Source organism: Bos indicus, chromosome 11 (genome assembly GCF_029378745.1).
Source record: "Bos indicus isolate NIAB-ARS_2022 breed Sahiwal x Tharparkar chromosome 11, NIAB-ARS_B.indTharparkar_mat_pri_1.0, whole genome shotgun sequence".
NCBI classification, from domain to species: Eukaryota; Metazoa; Chordata; class Mammalia; order Artiodactyla; family Bovidae; genus Bos; species Bos indicus.
In genome coordinates, this window is record NC_091770.1 from 8,905,274 (window position 1) to 8,922,173 (window position 16,900).

Sequence of the window (16,900 nt, forward strand, 5' to 3'; positions counted from 1 at the left end):
GGTGCGCGCCTGGATCCTGTGAGCGCCCGCCCTCCGCTCGCTCCGGCAGTCTGCCTCTTTGTCCCCAGCCACAGGCCTCGGCGACCGGGGAGTCTGCGCGCTCCGCGTGGGCAGCCCCCGGACCCAGGGTGCGTCCACAGCGCCCACGCGCGGCCCCCAAGCACTTCGAGAGCAGATCTTAGGGGAGAACCAGGCGCCGACCCGAGGCGCCCCGCCGCTGCCAGAAAGCTGGAACCCGGGGCCGAGCCTCTGCGGCTCCCCTCCTTCCTAGACACCCGCATCCCTCCTGCCGTGCCCACACGCACACAATGCGAATGCGCGGGGACCTGCGCTCGCCGCTGCGGCTGGCCGAGAGCGGGCGCCCCCTTCCCGCTCCCCTTCCTCCGGCGCCGCCCGGCCCCCGCCCCGAAGGAGAACAGCTCAATTACGAAAGGAGCGCAGGAAGAAATCACGGGCTCCGAGGCGTCTGCCGACGCTCCTCGGGTCCCCGTCCCCGGCGCCCGGTCCCCACCCCCACCGTCCCCAGCTCGCGGAGGGCGGGGGCGCGGCGGGGCGAGGGGTCCTACCCTGCTCCGCCAGAACAAAGCCCACCGCGGGAGCTCGCGGCCGTGCACCGAGCCGGTGACAAAGGCGGGCGGACGGCGCCGAGCTCCACGGCCAGGCTCCGGCGGCGGCGGCGGCGGCGGGAAGGAGGCCTCTAAGGAGATGCCCAGCCCTCCCCGGGCTGCGGCAGGTCGCCGCGGTGTCCCCGGTGACCGGTTAGGGTGACTCAGCGTTTCCCTGCGCTCCATCCCGCACCCGTTCTGGTCTCCCTTCCCACCCCAACCCCCCGCCCCCGGTGCGGCTGGACCGGCTCTTCTCCGTCCCTCCCGCTTGCTCCCCAACCCCACTTGTTCTACCCTACTCTTTCTCCCCGGCCCTTTTGCTTTTAATCGCTTTCCATTTTTCTTTTTCCCTAGAAAAGCAAGGCTAATTCGACTTCTGAAGGCCGCTCTGGGTGTTCAGATAACAGTCTCAAAGTCCTTGAGGACAGTGTTTATGGAGACAAGGGGAGTAGTGGGTCCCCTTCATTTTATTATGCAAACGGTGCTCTCAATAAAATAACATTCAGTCTAAGGAAGCGGAGCTCGGCCTTGGGACCCCCACCAGCCGCTGCCTTTGCCAGAGAAGCAGCTTCGCAGGGTCGCACATCACAGCAGGGGGCGGGCAGGCATACCCTGCCGCCGGGAAGAGAGGTCCCCAAGGCGAACCTTCCGAGGGAACGCCCCAGTCTGGCTTCCTAACCCTGCAAAGGAGTCGCTTGCCAGATCCCAGCGCTGACATCCTAGAGTTTTTCAGGTTTAGGAGACTTTAATTGTCACTGTTTTTCCAAGTGAATTTTTGTTTCATTTCTGCGATGTGAATTTCAAATAAAGGGAACACAGTCTAAGCCATTTGGACAATACATATCTTGACTTCCGGAGGTTTTCTGCATTCTGATATAATATTAAATTAAAATCTGACGTCTGTCCAGCAGCACTGTGAGCTTGGGATCCTCTCCTTAGGCTCTACTGGGCAACCAAGCTCCCTACCTCGAAATCTGGGGGGAGGAGGTGGGCCTTCAAAACTGTAAGCAAACACAAAACTTTTAACTGGGGACTAACCAGCCCCAGTTTGCATGAAGCTGCGGTGAGCAAGTTCTACAGCCAAAGACTCTTTGCCAGATATTTCAGTGCTGAAATGATATTGCTGCAAACCAAGGAGTATCTGAAGTAACAGATACTATGACGACTGGGACTATATTCTAAAAGTGAACAAAACAGCCGACCTTTCTTGAAGACCCCCTAAGGCTGGTGGTCCAGGGTAGGGAGAGAACAGGGCAGTGAAGCGGGAGTTTTCATATTCACAGGAGAGAACGTGCTACAGAAGCAGCATTTGGGGAAAATGCCCAAAAGAGCAGCCTCCAGCCTGATGAGCTGTGATCTGCACCCAGCTCCTCAGACAATAGCTAAGTTCAAGTGTCAAAAAAAATCGAATTAAAAAAAAAAACCACCCAGAGGCACCCAAGTGCAAGAATGGTTTCCTAGTGTGCCACAAAGACTCATCCATCAGCGGACTACCTAGTTCCAACTCAGAAGAAGTTGTATAGGGAATTTGGGGGTTTCTGGGCCAAGGGTGTCCTCAAGAAAGAGAATTATTTCTGTTAAGGCCACAAGCTTGGGGTTGGGGGGGTGGGTGGGGATCCAACCACCCCCCTGGCAAAGCCGAGTTAATATTTTGTTTTTCAAAACACAGACACAAAAACACCAAGTTGACCTTGGAATAGTTTTCTAGCTAGACCTACCCACATGTTTTTGTTAATAAATCATCATCGTCACTCCAGTCCATCAGCTGGGCTCTCAGTTACCTAGCCCTTCGAATTTAAATTCTAAGAAGAACATTGTGGGGGCGGGGGTTGAAGGGGGACAGGCCAGAATAGTCCATCATGTAGTGTCAGCCACGGCTTCCCTAGCGATTGGTAGCTTTCATTACCAGACTTGGCAGGTGCATGAATGCAGCTACCGTGGGCAAACTGTGGGAAACGGGCTGTTTTTAAAGCATATACTCGATTGCCAACTTATCATGCGTTCTTAACTTAGGTCCCACAATCTGAGATAGTCTGTAGTTTAAAGCTTTCCTATAGGCATCAGAAGTAAAGCTTCTTGCTTTAGGGTGAGAGAGCACAAGTGTCTGACTTGATCATTGCTCCTTCCAGCCTGTCTAAGAGAACCAAGTGCTTGCTCCTTTCCTACAGATCAGATCAGTCAGTTATCAAAGTGATATGAAGAAGAACAAGGGGGAGCCATTGGGACGCTTCCAAGAATTTGGCAAGATGGAGAAATAACTCACCCACCGCCAAGCCAGGCGACAAATGCTCGTCTCCACCCAAAAGCTACTGTTGAAGAACCCTTTCCTTTGTATACAGCACTCGGTGTGGGTAGAGAGTATGTAGAACATTTTAATTTGTAAATGCTAATGGCAGTGTGCTTCTATACTGCCACGGTATCCGAAGGAGCACTTTATCGCTCTCAAATGGGAGCAAGTGAGTAAATACCCACTTTGAATTTTGTACACTTGACCCAGGTAGTGTTCTTCATTCTCTCATTTGGCAAAAGCAATTTCACTATCCCCAACAATTAAAAGTCTATAGCTTGGCCTGACTCTTTGGATCTTAATTCATATCCAGCTTGATTGTTTTCACCTCCAAATCGTTACGGAATGTTACGGTCTCTATAATATGTCAGTTCTTGAATTAACTTGTTGCTTTACCCAGAATTATTATTTTCTATTTCCTTTACTTTAGATAACCTAAGAATGTAGATATCATGAGAAACAAGCTTTTCTTTTGTTACAGGCTTTTTTAAAAAGTAACTTTGCAAAAAAGGAACATACGCAGCAGCCAAGATAGGAACGATCCCAGATCTCAGGAAAAGTGATACCGAAAATCATGTTCCAAATATGTATAGAGTTCTTAACCATTGTTTTGCAAAATGCCCGGCTAAATAGAAAACCTGCCTTTTTCCTTAGTAATTTAAAAAATGCATTCAGCAGCTCAGGGCATGCAAAATAACCTAGAGCTTTGAGGCACTGGTCCAGTGCCTGTGGATCTCCCCCAGAAATCTTTTGTCTGAAATGTCCAGAGAGCTGAAGAAAAAGCAATGTTTGGGTTCAGATTACACGTTTCTTCCATCTTCTACTTTGTGCTATTTGCACAAACCTGCCTGTACATTTCCTGACTCTAAATGTGAGAGCTGGCGGATAAAAATCCTGGAATTAAAATATTTTTCAAAGTGCTCCCTTGCATATGTTACTCACATAATTTCCAACCCTCCTAGATGAAATACCACTTACATCCAAACCTTGACTTTCGCAAGTTAGTTTCAAAGAAAAACTTCTGGCTGGATCCTGGCTGGCTTAGAGTCAAGTTCGAAAGAATAAGGTGTCTTTCCCCCTCCTGCAGAGCCCCCAGCCCGGGGCCCTTCTCCAGGCTCGGTGACACACAGGTGCCGGGAGCTGCTGAACCGTGGAAACCAGCTTCTCACTTCCAGTCACTCACAGCTCCCCTTTCTGAGTCAAGCTTTCCAAATCTCCTTGGGAAAACTGTTAGTGACAAACTGACTAATTTCTCAGAACCGGGGAGCATTTGCCCTTCACTATTTCAGGAAGTTTTCCTCGAATCTTTTCATCCTTCACCACAATAAAGTTCAGTCTTCCTTGGCTGTATCTAAAAATCTCTAGGGCGGAAACCCTGAGCTCTGTGAAAACTTTTCTGCAACTGCATTAAGTCGTATTGTGCTAAAAAGTTCCAAGCTCACAGTGACCTCTTACCGTCGGCTATTTCGTATTTCCTTTTCCCTAACAAGCCCTTTCAAGGATAAATTCAGAATCTTGCCACAATCAGAGGAGATGCCAAGATTTAAAGGCGCCGTTATATATCGAATGGAGTAAAAGAGATTCAGGAAGCCTGGACTAAGTCTCCAGGAGCTGGGGTTTTATTTAGAAGTCAAAGCCTGCCTCAAGTAGAAGATTGTTCACCATTTAATAGATAATACCTTTAGAATACATCTTTCTCTTCTTGACTGTTTCCCCAAAAATACAACCTGAAAGGTAACCTATGGAGTAGGTTACCGCATATCCCTAGGAATTTTGCAAAGCGTTTCTGCTTTCACTGCCCAACTCTGTTTTCCATACTTATATCCTCTTCACAGAAAGACATGGAGGAATACTGTTTTAAGCCGGTTTTCCTTTCTCAGGCCATTTCACAGATGGGGCTGAGTGGGAGGGAGATGGGGAGGTCATTGTCCCCCTATTTTAAGGCCCTGTGTTATGCAGTGAATTCGCTCCTGGTTGTGAATATGCATAGAAAGGTAGGGACCATTTGTGCATTTGGCAAGTTAAGCTTTTGAAAACAGCTACATTTTACAGCGTACCTGCTAAGACGAGTCAGTGCGCCCCCTGCTGACAAGTCAACACTTCGACTCCCGAGCACTTCCAAAGTTTATTTTGTTCAGTAAACCGTGTCATATAAAATTAACAACAACCAATAAAATTAGCTTATATGTTTCAACTGTAAAAGTCCAAAACAAAATAAAGCTAGTTTTGGTGGCGCTAGAAATCTCTAGCTTGGCTTCTTCTCTTTGGCTGAGCCACGGTCCTTTTATCTAAAGCCCAGTGCACAAACATATAGCTTAATGTGGCCAGTGTTCTTCCTTTTCTTTCTCTCTCTATGGCAACCAATATACTCTGCTCAGAAATGTTCCCCATCAAGGAAACAAATGATCTTCAGGGAGCAGCTCTATATGGCATCTGGTCCAATGGAGCACAGAGAGTTAACCTCAGTCAAAAGCGACGCTGCCAAGCACGCAAACAGGGAGTGGAAAACTGGCGATCCTTACCCCTCCCCAACTGAAACCTCTTCCTCCCTCCTGACAAACCATTTCATTGATTTGGCATCAACTGTTTCCAGAGAAATTACAAATTTCCAATTGCAAGGTGTTCTGGAGACAAAAGTGCAATCATATTCCAGCTATTTGAGGCTACTAACCCCGCCCCGCCCCCCCCCCCCCCACCACTCCAGAGGCTCGCCTTCCTCTAAAAAGAACAAAACCAAGAATCTTTTAGCATCCTCTCCAGCCCATTTCACTAAAGTAAGGTGCTCACACGGGCTTGGACTTGGCCTAGCTAATTCCACCATCCAATTTTCTCTAATTATCTGCAACTAGCAAGTAACTGTACCCTTCATTTTTACTAAAAGCCAGGGACCAGAGGCAAGGGGGTGGGGTGGGGGGAAGCAAGGGCAGCTGTCAAGAATAGCAAACACAGTAAGCCACTAAAGCTCCAGCCTCCTTTGGGAATAAAGTGTAGGGTGTCCTGGTTAGTTTTGATTGATCACCCTCCTTCTGATGGACTTTCACTACCGAGTGGAAAGGCTGCAGTGTGCCGCCTGCTCGCCAGACGCGGCGATAACCAGGGGGGCACCGACTTCCTGCCTCTTCTTCCTCCCCTGCTCCTTCTTCTCCACCTCTCTGCCCTCCCTTTGCCAAGCCCCCCCCCCCCTTACTCCACCCCTCTTCTCCCAGCAGGAATCCCCCACCCCAGTCCCAGGCAGGCACACATAGTTCAATACATCAGCATTAGCTACAGGGCTTCTTCCCCTCTAGCCCAGATTCTCTAGTGGGGGTGGGGAGGCGGGGTGGTAAGAAATCCAAAAGCAAGAAATATGTATACTACTGCGTGCTTCATCATCACTTCTTTTCTGGGGCCTTCGTATTTCCCTAACAATCAACAATTAAAATTAATAGCACTCTCCTCCTCCTTCCCAGGAAAAAAAAAAAAAACAAGTGAAGTGCCTTGCTGTGGCGATCCCTGGAAGGAGTCCACCTTTTATGTAATATTTTCGGAGGGCTGGGTTTTTGAACTCTCCCCCCAACACTGTTCCTCTTCCTTCCTTCAAAACAGCTGCCCGTGAGCTCTCTCTCGTCCCAAGCCCTGAAAATAAGCCCCCAAGCCTACGAGAGCCTACCGAAAACGGAAAGGAGGGGCAGAAACGAGAACGCAGGGAAAGAAAATGAAAAACACTTACCGAGCAAACTTCCAGGATTAGATATTAAAATAAAGGAAGAGGTTTTATTTAAAAAAAAATAAATAAGGTGACTGGTGGGGGGAAAAGACATATTCTCAACTCCCCAGAAGCGGTACCTCCTCAGTCTTCTCTTTCCTCTGACTCCTCTAAGCCCGGCTCTCCACTCGTCTATTATTTTCACCAAAATATATGAAAATGTATGCAAATGAAAGTCAGCACTAACTGTTCTCCCCTTGTTATATACTTTGGATTTTTTTTTTTTTCCAGACAAAACAATCACACTCGGCAGAGGGAGGGGGCGGATGGGTGGGGCTGGGGAGCGACTGGAGAACTAAGTACGCGGAGGCGGAGGACCGAGGGGACCCAGCTCGCAACAGAAGTGCATTTCTGATTTCGAGGAGCACGGCGTTTTGGGGGGCTTCCCATACGCGCACACACCCTCCTTGAAAAGAAAGAAAGTGGATGTGTTTGCGGAGGCGCTCTCCCGTTTCATCAGGCCACCTGAGACTGCTTTTGAAAGCGTGTACTGTGAAATTCATAGCGGTAATTTAGACAAAATCCTCACTGTATATTAATGAAAGGGGCCCCATGGCTCTGTTCCTACCCTCCCCATTCAGTGTAAACAAAACCACGAGACTCTCTCGGTTTTTGAGTCGGATCCAAGCAAAATCGGCAGGAAAAGAAAACACGGGGTGCTGGCACCGACTATTCAAACGCCTGCACCTGGAGATCTCAGATTTATTGAATGAAATCTGTGTTCCATCTTCCATATATACATACACGCATACATAAATAGGAAAGGGAACCTTAAGGGGACGCAGAGGTAAAAATCCGTTCTGTCTGGGGTTTGGTTACCGCTGCCCTTCAGGTCTATATCTTCGCAATAATGGATCCGCTAAAACCCACCTAGGAGGGCATCTCTCCCCCTGCACACAGGAGAGGGACCACATCACACACAAGTGCTCCGCGCCCACCATTCATCACGAGACCTCGCAAGGGCTTCAAGGCTGCGGCTAAGCTGGGGAGCTCCGGACCTAACCAAGCCCCCACCCCCGCCACCGAAACTGACTGCGCGCGGCAGAGGAATTATTCGCCGGAGAAGGGCAGCCCCCAGCACCCCGGCGGCTCCGCGTCTGCGTCCAGGGCGGCCGGGTGCGGGGTGCACGCGCACGCACACTCATTAAGGACGATGTATTTATTGAATGTCCGAGTCGGGTTAGTTCACTGGAAATCCCCGAGGAGGGTTCAATTTGCCCTTGTTTTCGTTGCCACTTTCTCTTTTTTCTTGGTTCGCTGAGGCTCCTCTGTGCAGCGTTTCCGCTCGGCCGCGTCCCCCACCCCCGCTCCTCCCACCCACCCCGCGCGCTCCCCCCCCTCCTCCCGGCCCCCTTAACTCTTTCCGCCGGGCTAGACTGCGATCGCGCTCCCCGCCGCCAGCCCCAGCCGCGCCGCAGACCATCCGAGGCCGGAGAGACAGAGAAAGCCCCCACCGTGCCTAAGAATAGTGAGCCCAGGCCAAATACCACTAACAGCCACCGCACCGAAATAAAGAAACGCACACCCGCACCCACACCCGATGTGAGCGGTGGAGGGCGCGGCTGGCGGCCCGCTCCCCTAGGCCGCTCCCGCTGCGGCAGGCTTCCCGACGCCTCGGGGCGGGGGTGGGGGGGGGGACACACTTACGGTGTGTCTAGGGGGGAAGGTCGGCCGATCTCTCCGCCGCCCGTGGGCACCCCCGACTCGCAAGGGCACGCGCGCTCCTCGCAGGAATCCCGGCGGAGGGGCGGGGGAGGAGAGGCGGGGTGGGGAGCGCGCGGCGGGCTGCGGTCCGTCTCGCACGCGCGGGCCCCGCGCCGGTCCCGGGCTGCCGGTCTCCCAGGCGATGGCATCCGAGACCTTAAACAAAGGGGGCCGCCGCCGCCGGCGCGAAGCGGCTGCGGAAAGTCGCGGTGGCTGATTTCCAAGGAGCGTGGCTGCTACCCGGTCTTTCGGCGCCGCGAGCTCCCTCTTTCCACCCCCGCCTCGGTAGGGACGGGGGACGGCCAGTGAAGGGAGAAGGAAACTTTGAAACCGCTGGGGACACGGCTGCCTATAGGTATTAGCGTGAATGGCGCGTCCTTGCCGCGCGCGGTACGAATCTCCGGGATGCGGTGGGGGAAGGGGAGGGCGGCATAACGCAGTACCAGGTGGACTGTGGAGGTTGCTATTTTTCGCGATTTTTCCCTCTACGATCTCCTTCTGACTCCCTCCCTCCCCTGCTTGGCCCCCCCCCTACCCCACCCCCGCCGTCTCTCCCCTTTCTTCCCTCCCGCCTTCCCAGACCTATTGCGCTGCCCAGAGCCCAGGAGGGATGGCTAACGTCTCGGCCGGACACTAAGAGTTAAGATGTGGCGGAGGGGGCGGCGGGGGAGGGGGCGGCGGGGGAGGGGCGGGGAGGAGAAAGTGGCGAGCGGGAGGGAGGCGGCTTGGGGAGGATAAGGGAGGGGGAACGACAGATTTCCAGCTTCTACGACGCTCTGCCTAAATTAAAAAGCAACCAATCGGAACCGCCGGAAGGGGGGCCGCGCGTCCTGAGCCAGTCATTCCGGGGCTGCCAGTCACCCAGCGGGTAGCCAATCAGCGGGGGCCCCGGTGCTCGACTTCCTTGTGTTTGGGAAAGTGTGGTGGTGGGTGCGCGCTCGCGGCGGAGGGTAAACATTCGACAGTCCCCGCTCGGAGAGGGAGGGACAGAGAGAGGACTGTCAGATCGGAGCCGAACCGGCGGGCGAGAGAGGGAGAGAGAGAGAGAGGGAGGGAGAGGGAAGGAGCTAGGGAGAGCGCGCGAACCGGGGCGCACGGCGAGCTCCCCCGGCAACTCCGCTCCGGCACGGCCAGCGCGCGCGCCGTCGGTGCAGCCTCCGCGCCGTGCGTCGTGCCCACTGGAGTTGGTTGTGTATCAAGGATCCCCTATATGCACACACACACCTCCATCTCCACCAATGCACTCTTCTTCTTCTTCCTCCTCATCCTCCTCCAGACCTCTGCTGGGAAAAAAATAAAACACCAACCCCAACCGTCAGCAGCAAGGTAACAGAGAAACGGGACCTCGTGTTTTCGCCTCTGCAGCTTTTTCCTTGTTATACTTGTCTCCTACTCTCTGCCCAAAAGGAAAGATGTCCCATCAGACTGTGACTGTCGTGAGGAGAATGAAAGAGGACTCTTGTTTCAGAGGCAACCGAGAGCTCCGGCAATAGCAACTTCAGAGCAATGCACCAGCGCGAGAAGTTTTCCTAGGACAGAGCAAAGTCGAGCCGAGAGGACCGGAGGGGGAGAGCGGGAGCCCGCGTCTCTGCTCGGCACGCGAGCGGCCAGCACCACCACGCCTTCAAGGACAAAAAAAGTTTTCCTTCTCCGAGGGGAGACGAGCGAAGGGCGTTCCCGAGGAGCTGGCGAGGAGCGGCCGGTCGTCCGCGCTGTGGTCCAGCAGAAAGGAGCGGCTTCTTTTCTTTGTTGCCTCCCGTGAAGTCGCCACTTAGCAGGTGGACCGGGCCCTGCGCCCCGGGCAGAGTCCGCGCTCGCCCGAGGACCGGAGGAGGAGGAGCACCGGTCGGTGCGCCCGGCCCGAAGAGCCCCGGCGCAGGCCCGCGCCCCTCCCGGAGAGCCTCGCTGGAGCGAGCCGCTCGCGCCGGGGCTGGGGGGCGGCCACGACCCCCCCTGAGGGGGGCGGCCACGGAGCGCGCCCCGCCGAGAAGCGAGCCCCCCTCCCCGGAGCGCGGCTCCTGCGGCGGCGGCTGCTGACCAAGGCCGGCCAACGACCCCCGCGCCCTGCCCAGCGGCCTTGCAGCTGCACCCGGCGGCCGCGGCGGCGGCGGCGGCGGGGCCGGCGGGGGCCCGGGGCGGGGGCGGGGGCGGAGCGGGGGGAGGCGGCGGGAGGCGGGGGGGCGCGGCGGCGGCGGCGGTGGCGGCGGTGGGGTGGCGGGAGCGGAGCGGCATGGCCACGGCGGCTTCTAACCCCTACCTGCCGGGGAACAGCTTGCTAGCGGCCGGCTCCATCGTCCACTCGGACGCGGCGGGGGCCGGCGGGGGCGGGGGCGGCGGGGCAGGGGGCGGGGGCGGCGGGGCTGGGGGCGGCGGGGGCGGCATGCAGCCGGGCAGCGCGGCCGTGACCTCGGGCGCCTACCGAGGGGACCCGGCCTCCGTCAAGATGGTGCAGAGCGACTTCATGCAGGGGGCCATGGCCGCCAGCAACGGTGGCCATATGCTGAGCCACGCGCACCAGTGGGTCACCGCGCTGCCCCACGCCGCCGCCGCCGCCGCCGCCGCGGCCGCCGCCGCCGTGGAGGCCAGCTCGCCGTGGTCTGGCAGCGCCGTGGGCATGGCCGGCAGCCCCCAGCAGCCGCCGCCGCCGCCGCCGCAGGGCCCCGACGTGAAGGGCGGCGCGGGGCGCGAGGACCTGCACGCGGGCACCGCCCTGCACCACCGCGGGCCGCCGCACCTCGGGCCGCCGCCGCCGCCGCCGCACCAGGGCCACCCCGGGGGCTGGGGGGCCGCCGCCGCCGCCGCCGCCGCTGCCGCCGCCGCCGCCGCCGCCGCGCATCTCCCGTCCATGGCCGGCGGCCAGCAGCCGCCGCCGCAGAGTCTGCTCTACTCGCAGCCCGGGGGCTTCACGGTGAACGGCATGCTGAGCGCGCCCCCGGGCCCAGGGGGCGGCGGCGGCGCGGGCGGCGCGGGGGGCGGCGGCGCGCAGAGCCTGGTGCACCCGGGGCTGGTGCGCGGGGACACGCCCGAGTTGGCCGAGCACCATCACCACCATCACCACCACGCGCACCCGCACCCGCCGCACCCGCACCACGCGCAGGGGCCCCCCCACCACGGCGGCGGCGGCGGCGCGGGGCCCGGACTCAACAGCCACGATCCGCACTCGGACGAGGACACGCCGACGTCCGACGACCTGGAGCAGTTCGCCAAGCAGTTCAAGCAGCGGCGCATCAAGCTGGGCTTCACGCAGGCCGACGTGGGGCTGGCACTGGGCACCCTGTACGGCAACGTGTTCTCGCAGACTACCATCTGCCGCTTCGAGGCCCTGCAGCTGAGCTTCAAGAACATGTGCAAGCTCAAACCGTTGCTCAACAAGTGGCTGGAGGAGGCGGACTCGAGCACCGGCAGCCCCACGAGCATCGACAAGATCGCGGCGCAGGGCCGCAAGCGCAAGAAGCGGACCTCCATCGAGGTGAGCGTCAAGGGCGCACTGGAGAGCCACTTCCTCAAGTGCCCCAAGCCCTCTGCGCAGGAGATCACAAACCTGGCCGACAGCCTGCAGCTCGAGAAGGAGGTGGTGCGGGTGTGGTTCTGCAACCGGAGGCAGAAGGAGAAGCGCATGACGCCGCCCGGGATCCAGCAGCAGACGCCCGACGACGTGTACTCGCAGGTGGGCCCGGTGAGTGCCGACACGCCGCCGCCGCACCACGGGCTGCAGACAAGCGTGCAGTGAAGGCCCGGGCACCGCCGCTGTCACCCCGCCGCCCCCGCTGCGCCGGGCCGGGCCGCGCCGCCCTCCCCTCCGCCCAAAGACAGGTCTGCCCGCCCTCGGGGGAACGGAGAGGGGCGCACCGAGGAGACGCTGTTTGAAGTCCAAGGAAGGAGGGGCGAAGCAAGCAAACAAAGCCTACAAATGCCCAGACAGTTTTATATACACGTAGATGACAAAACCGAGAGAAAAAGGGGCGATCCTGAGGTCTCTTTCTACTGTGGTGGTGGTTCGTTTTCTTGGTTTTCTTTTAAAAGAAGGGTGGAGATGCCAAGCGCACCAAAACTGCACTCGCGAGGTTTTTCCCACCCTGAGAAATCCTACACGGCGACGGTGGATAGCACTTAGCACCTGCTTCGTCCTCTCTTCTAAAAAAAAAATTTCTTTTTTTTTTCAAAGCATCCCCTTCCCTTCCACCCCCTCTCTCCAAAGGGCCCCCTCCAGCCTGGAGAGATCCACCGTAACTTTGTTTCCTGAGAGCGACCTGAAGGCCTGCTGGGGCACCGGCTTTAATCAGGGGTGACTCTGTGCTCCCGACCCCGTGATTCTTGTCCATATTAAAGTCATCTGGGGACAAACAAATTGACTATGAAATGGGAAGGCGAAAAAAAAAAGAACACTCTGCAGAAAACAAGAAATATATATATATATATATACACACACACATGTATTCACAGCTTCTGAAATTAACAAACTGATAGTAAAGCCAAAAGAAAAACAATACCTATCGTCAAAGTAACCTTGGAAATAAAAGTATCAAGAGAGAGCAGAGGGACAGGGACGGGCGAGGGAGCAGGAGATGTCCACCGGCCAGTGAGAGAGGCCCCGGCGCATCCGGGCCCGGCCGGGCGGACTGGGCGCCAAGTGAGGCCTGGCCATCAACTCCGGCCTTATCTGCTGCCGCTCCGGTGGACGACGCCTAAAGATGCCACCGCTAATATTTTTTTTATTAATATTTTTTATTTTTTATTTCTGGACTGACTCAGATCAAGGGATTTAGAAAGACAGCACTTCTCCGGACTCCTGCCTTCATTCCGTTGCCAACTTTGATTGAATGGGTGCTGTGGATGTGCTTATATAATACTGCCCTTTCCATGCAGTGTTTTTGGTAGGTTTTAATAAACAGACTTTTCAAAAGACGGCAATATAGAATTGTTAGATCCGTTGTTGATCTAAAAATATTTGCTTTATATTTTCATTAAATGACTTCTTTTAATATTTTATTCAGAATACTTATGAACTGCTGCAAAACGGTAATTTATTTTTCCCCAGATCTTGTATTACGTGTTTTTTTCAGACGAGCACAAATCAAAATGAAATGAAAATATGGACAGTTGCTAGGTAATAAGGGTATCTTTTGATGTGATTATTTGATTGTAATTTAATTTGAGTAGTGATTCCGTAAGAGCTGATCGAGAAAATAAATTTGTTAGAATGAAATAGTCTGTGTCTGATGCATAAACACTGTGTGGGAAAGAAAGTCCTTTAGAAAATATTTTTTTACTAATGCAACTCCTTAAGGGATAGCGCTGAGGGAGCAGAGTCTGTTCCACCTAAGGCATATTTGCAAATCTAGAATAAAAGACGATGACAGAAACAGATAGTCATTGACATAGTAGTCCCTCCTTGTTAGCCTGTTAATTTCACAATATTCCCCCCCACACACTCAATTTTAGTGTTTTTTTTTTTTTTTTTAGGTGAGAATGTCTAAATGCTAGTCCTTTGCCCATAGATACCTGTGTCCTTTATCATCTTTAGCAGAATGTTGGACTACATCCCCAGTAAAAAATGTGCCAATTGGTTATTAGTGGTTAATACAGTCTGCCCCATACCACCAAAGTTTAGCCTCTCTTTTTCTACTCATTTCCTCCCCGCTCCCCCATCACCATATTACTATATCTCTTTCCTCTTTTTTCTGAAGACTAACAGTTGTGAAGAATAGCTTACAAGTCGATGAAATATTTTTGTATCACTTACTTCCCATGAATAACTGTATGTAATTAATTTTAAATTATTAAGGCGTTTGGGGAGGGTTTTGCTTTGTTTTTCTTATAATGGAAGAATATTGTTCTAACATCCTGATTATGGTCCACACTGCATTACCCTCAGTGTGAGTACCAGCTTAGACTTCAGAGTCTAGATTTCTGTGTTTTGGCCTTTCCCCAGTATGATTCTGTATTTTCTTTACTGGTGCTGGGGGTTTTCATTTCCTGATCATTCTCTAGATACATCCTGCCGAGCGGTCACATTTATCAAGTTAACATATCAATATTTACAACATGGGAAAGTGAAAGTGTAATGCCTCAGGTTGTAAGTAACAAGACGAAGAAGTCTCTGTTGAGTCCTTTTGTATCATACTTTTAAAAACAAGTATTTAGGGGTGATAAAGCAATGATTTTTATAGATTAATTTCCCCCTAATATCATTGAGCTGTCACTCACTTTTTTCCTCTTCTCTCATCTACTCCGTCTCCCTGTAACATCAATGCAGGAGTTTAAAAAAAAAAAAAAGAAAACTGTGTGAGCAACAAGGAATAGTTATTTCTTCCAGACAGACCCTGTGTCACTTTCATAAATCAAGCCCAGCCAGATGGCCATGTATTGGGTTGCATTATTTTAAACACCAAATCGTACTAAAAATCACAATCATTTTGATTTGTGAAATCTGAAAAAGGCCATATTTATTAAACAGAGGGCAGGAAAAAAATGAAAACAAGAAACCACAATTTACTTTTCTTTGCCTTCTCGGTTCCTATTTCTCTTGCTATTGTAATCTCTGTGCCCAGATTTACAACCTAGGAGAGATGTGGCGGGGAGGGCACAAACTTCATCAATTTTTGAGGGTCTGTGTGCAGGGGCAAGCACAGAAGGCCTTATTGGAAAGCTGAGGATTGGGTGTGGTTGTTTATATTGGGTGGAGGCTGCTGGCCCATGAGGTGAAATCCTATTTTCCCTCCAGGACTGGTAGTGGTTGATCAGACAGAGAATGGGTCTATTTCAAAGGTTAGAAGGCATTTGCTTACTTGATCTGGCTGATAACAAAAGAACTAACATTGGATTTCACACTGTTTTCTATTAAAAAGTAACCATTGCTGTTTACTTTGGAAGAAGCTCTTCTAGAGGTAGAAGAATTTAGAGAAGCTGGGAATGATAGTCCATTTTATTTCATTATTTTGTATTTTTTAAAGTGAGCTCATGCTTGCACTCCATATTTTTTTAAAAAATCAACCTTTTGAATGTATTTACAAAATGAAATTCATGGTTGGAAAACAAAAGAGGGCAGATACAACTGATCAGTTTTGTGCTAAGGCTTATATTGTTACACATGTAAATAATGAAAACATTGTTATATATCACCAGATCTTTTTAATGAATTTGGTCATTGTGTTCCTTTGTAGCGCAAGTGTCTTGTGCTTCGTCAAGTGTCCGTTTGTTTCCTCCATTTCAACCCACCCCCACCTCCCCTTCCAACCCAGAGGAGTGACAAAGTTCTGTTCCATCAATCTGGCTAATCCTGAGCTAGGCCCATTTATAGTTTGCAGTCTCCTGTGGTTTCTGATCAGTTGTCCAAGCCACAGCCATCTCATTCACCCAGCCATCTTCCCCTGCAAGTATGGGCGATAAATCATTCAAGGTGTATTTAAAATAGTCACTTTGCTGTTGTTGCTCTGCCTTTTTTTTTTTTTTTGCTTTAAGTACTTACCCAAGGACTACTTCTTTGTTCCAAAACAGAACTATTCATTATTGATCTTAGAGATTCCCTCTGCTTTCCTGTAGCTCACAGTGTTTGCTCATCACCATGCTCATAATCTGTTTTGTATGAATGGTTTTCAACATTCAGAGAATAATCGGTTCTAATATTAAATGCAGTATATGCTATTGATAGTTTTATCGATAAGTGTAATATTTTAAATAATTTTAACAATTAAATTTGTTTTTTAAATTATATATTTGTAAAGTATTTATCCTGTTGGAAGCAACAATATATTGTTGTATTTATTCGTTTATTTTTATAATAAATGATCAACCTCTTCAAGCTAAATCAAAAATGACACTTTTATATATTTATACAAAAATGCATTTTAAGAGATGGGCATATTTGCACCAATTTGTATGTAAATAGAGTGAGATCCATCAATAACTTGTAGCTTTCAGAACTAAATTGAAGGAAGAAACATTCTCTCCACATGGAGTTTAGTTTGCCCAAGTTCCAGGGTAATTAATCAAACTCTAAAATGCATGCAACAAGTATTGGCACTGGATGCAGACTTGAAATTAATTATTTAGGAGGTGGACCTGGTTTTTTTCAAGGCAGAAGGATAGAAATGAGAGAATCCAGTTCTTTCATGAATTGCACGTGGCTGCCTGGACCTACTAGAACAGATGCTATGTATCAGTGGCAAAACCTAGTACCTGGCTGTGCTCAGACGCCTGTGGTGGCGAAGGACACTGAAGGAAATGTTGAAAGTTTGAATTTCTCTGTGATCAGAAGCAAGGTAATACAGAAAAAGTAATTTTGTTCTGTGTTTTGTTTGGTAAATAGATCCTCTTAAAGTGTTTCTGAGTGCAGACTCTCCTAGTCCTGTTCCTGACAGCAGAAGTCTCAGTACAGGTGTGGTGATGGTGATGGTGGTTGTAATCCTCGTTGTTGTTGCTGTTGAGAGTGATACTTGTAGGAAGTGTGGGGGGCATCCCTCCAGCTGTCCAGGTTCTCTCGGTGGCTTGGTCATCTCAGTTGCTCACAGCGGCTGTTCCAAGGAGATCGAGGGGCTCAGGGTTTGCCTCCAGAACTTT

At 52.1% G+C, this 16,900-nt stretch overlaps 1 protein-coding gene across 1 annotated transcript; it reads left to right on the plus strand.

Annotated features, from left to right (window-relative positions):
• Nucleotides 1–10,539: 10,539 nt before the first annotated feature.
• POU3F3 (POU class 3 homeobox 3) lies at nt 10,540–15,480 on the plus strand. The gene has a single exon (XM_070798389.1). The coding sequence runs from the start codon at nt 10,572–10,574 to the stop codon at nt 12,069–12,071; it is 1,500 nt and encodes a 499-aa protein (XP_070654490.1). The 5' UTR covers nt 10,540–10,571; the 3' UTR covers nt 12,072–15,480.
• Nucleotides 15,481–16,900: the final 1,420 nt, after the last annotated feature.

Excerpts from the sequence above, each read along its gene's own strand:
- POU3F3 (XM_070798389.1), top strand. The coding sequence starts at position 10,572 with ATGGCCACGGCGGCTTCTAACCCCTACCTGCCGGGGAACAGCTTGCTA.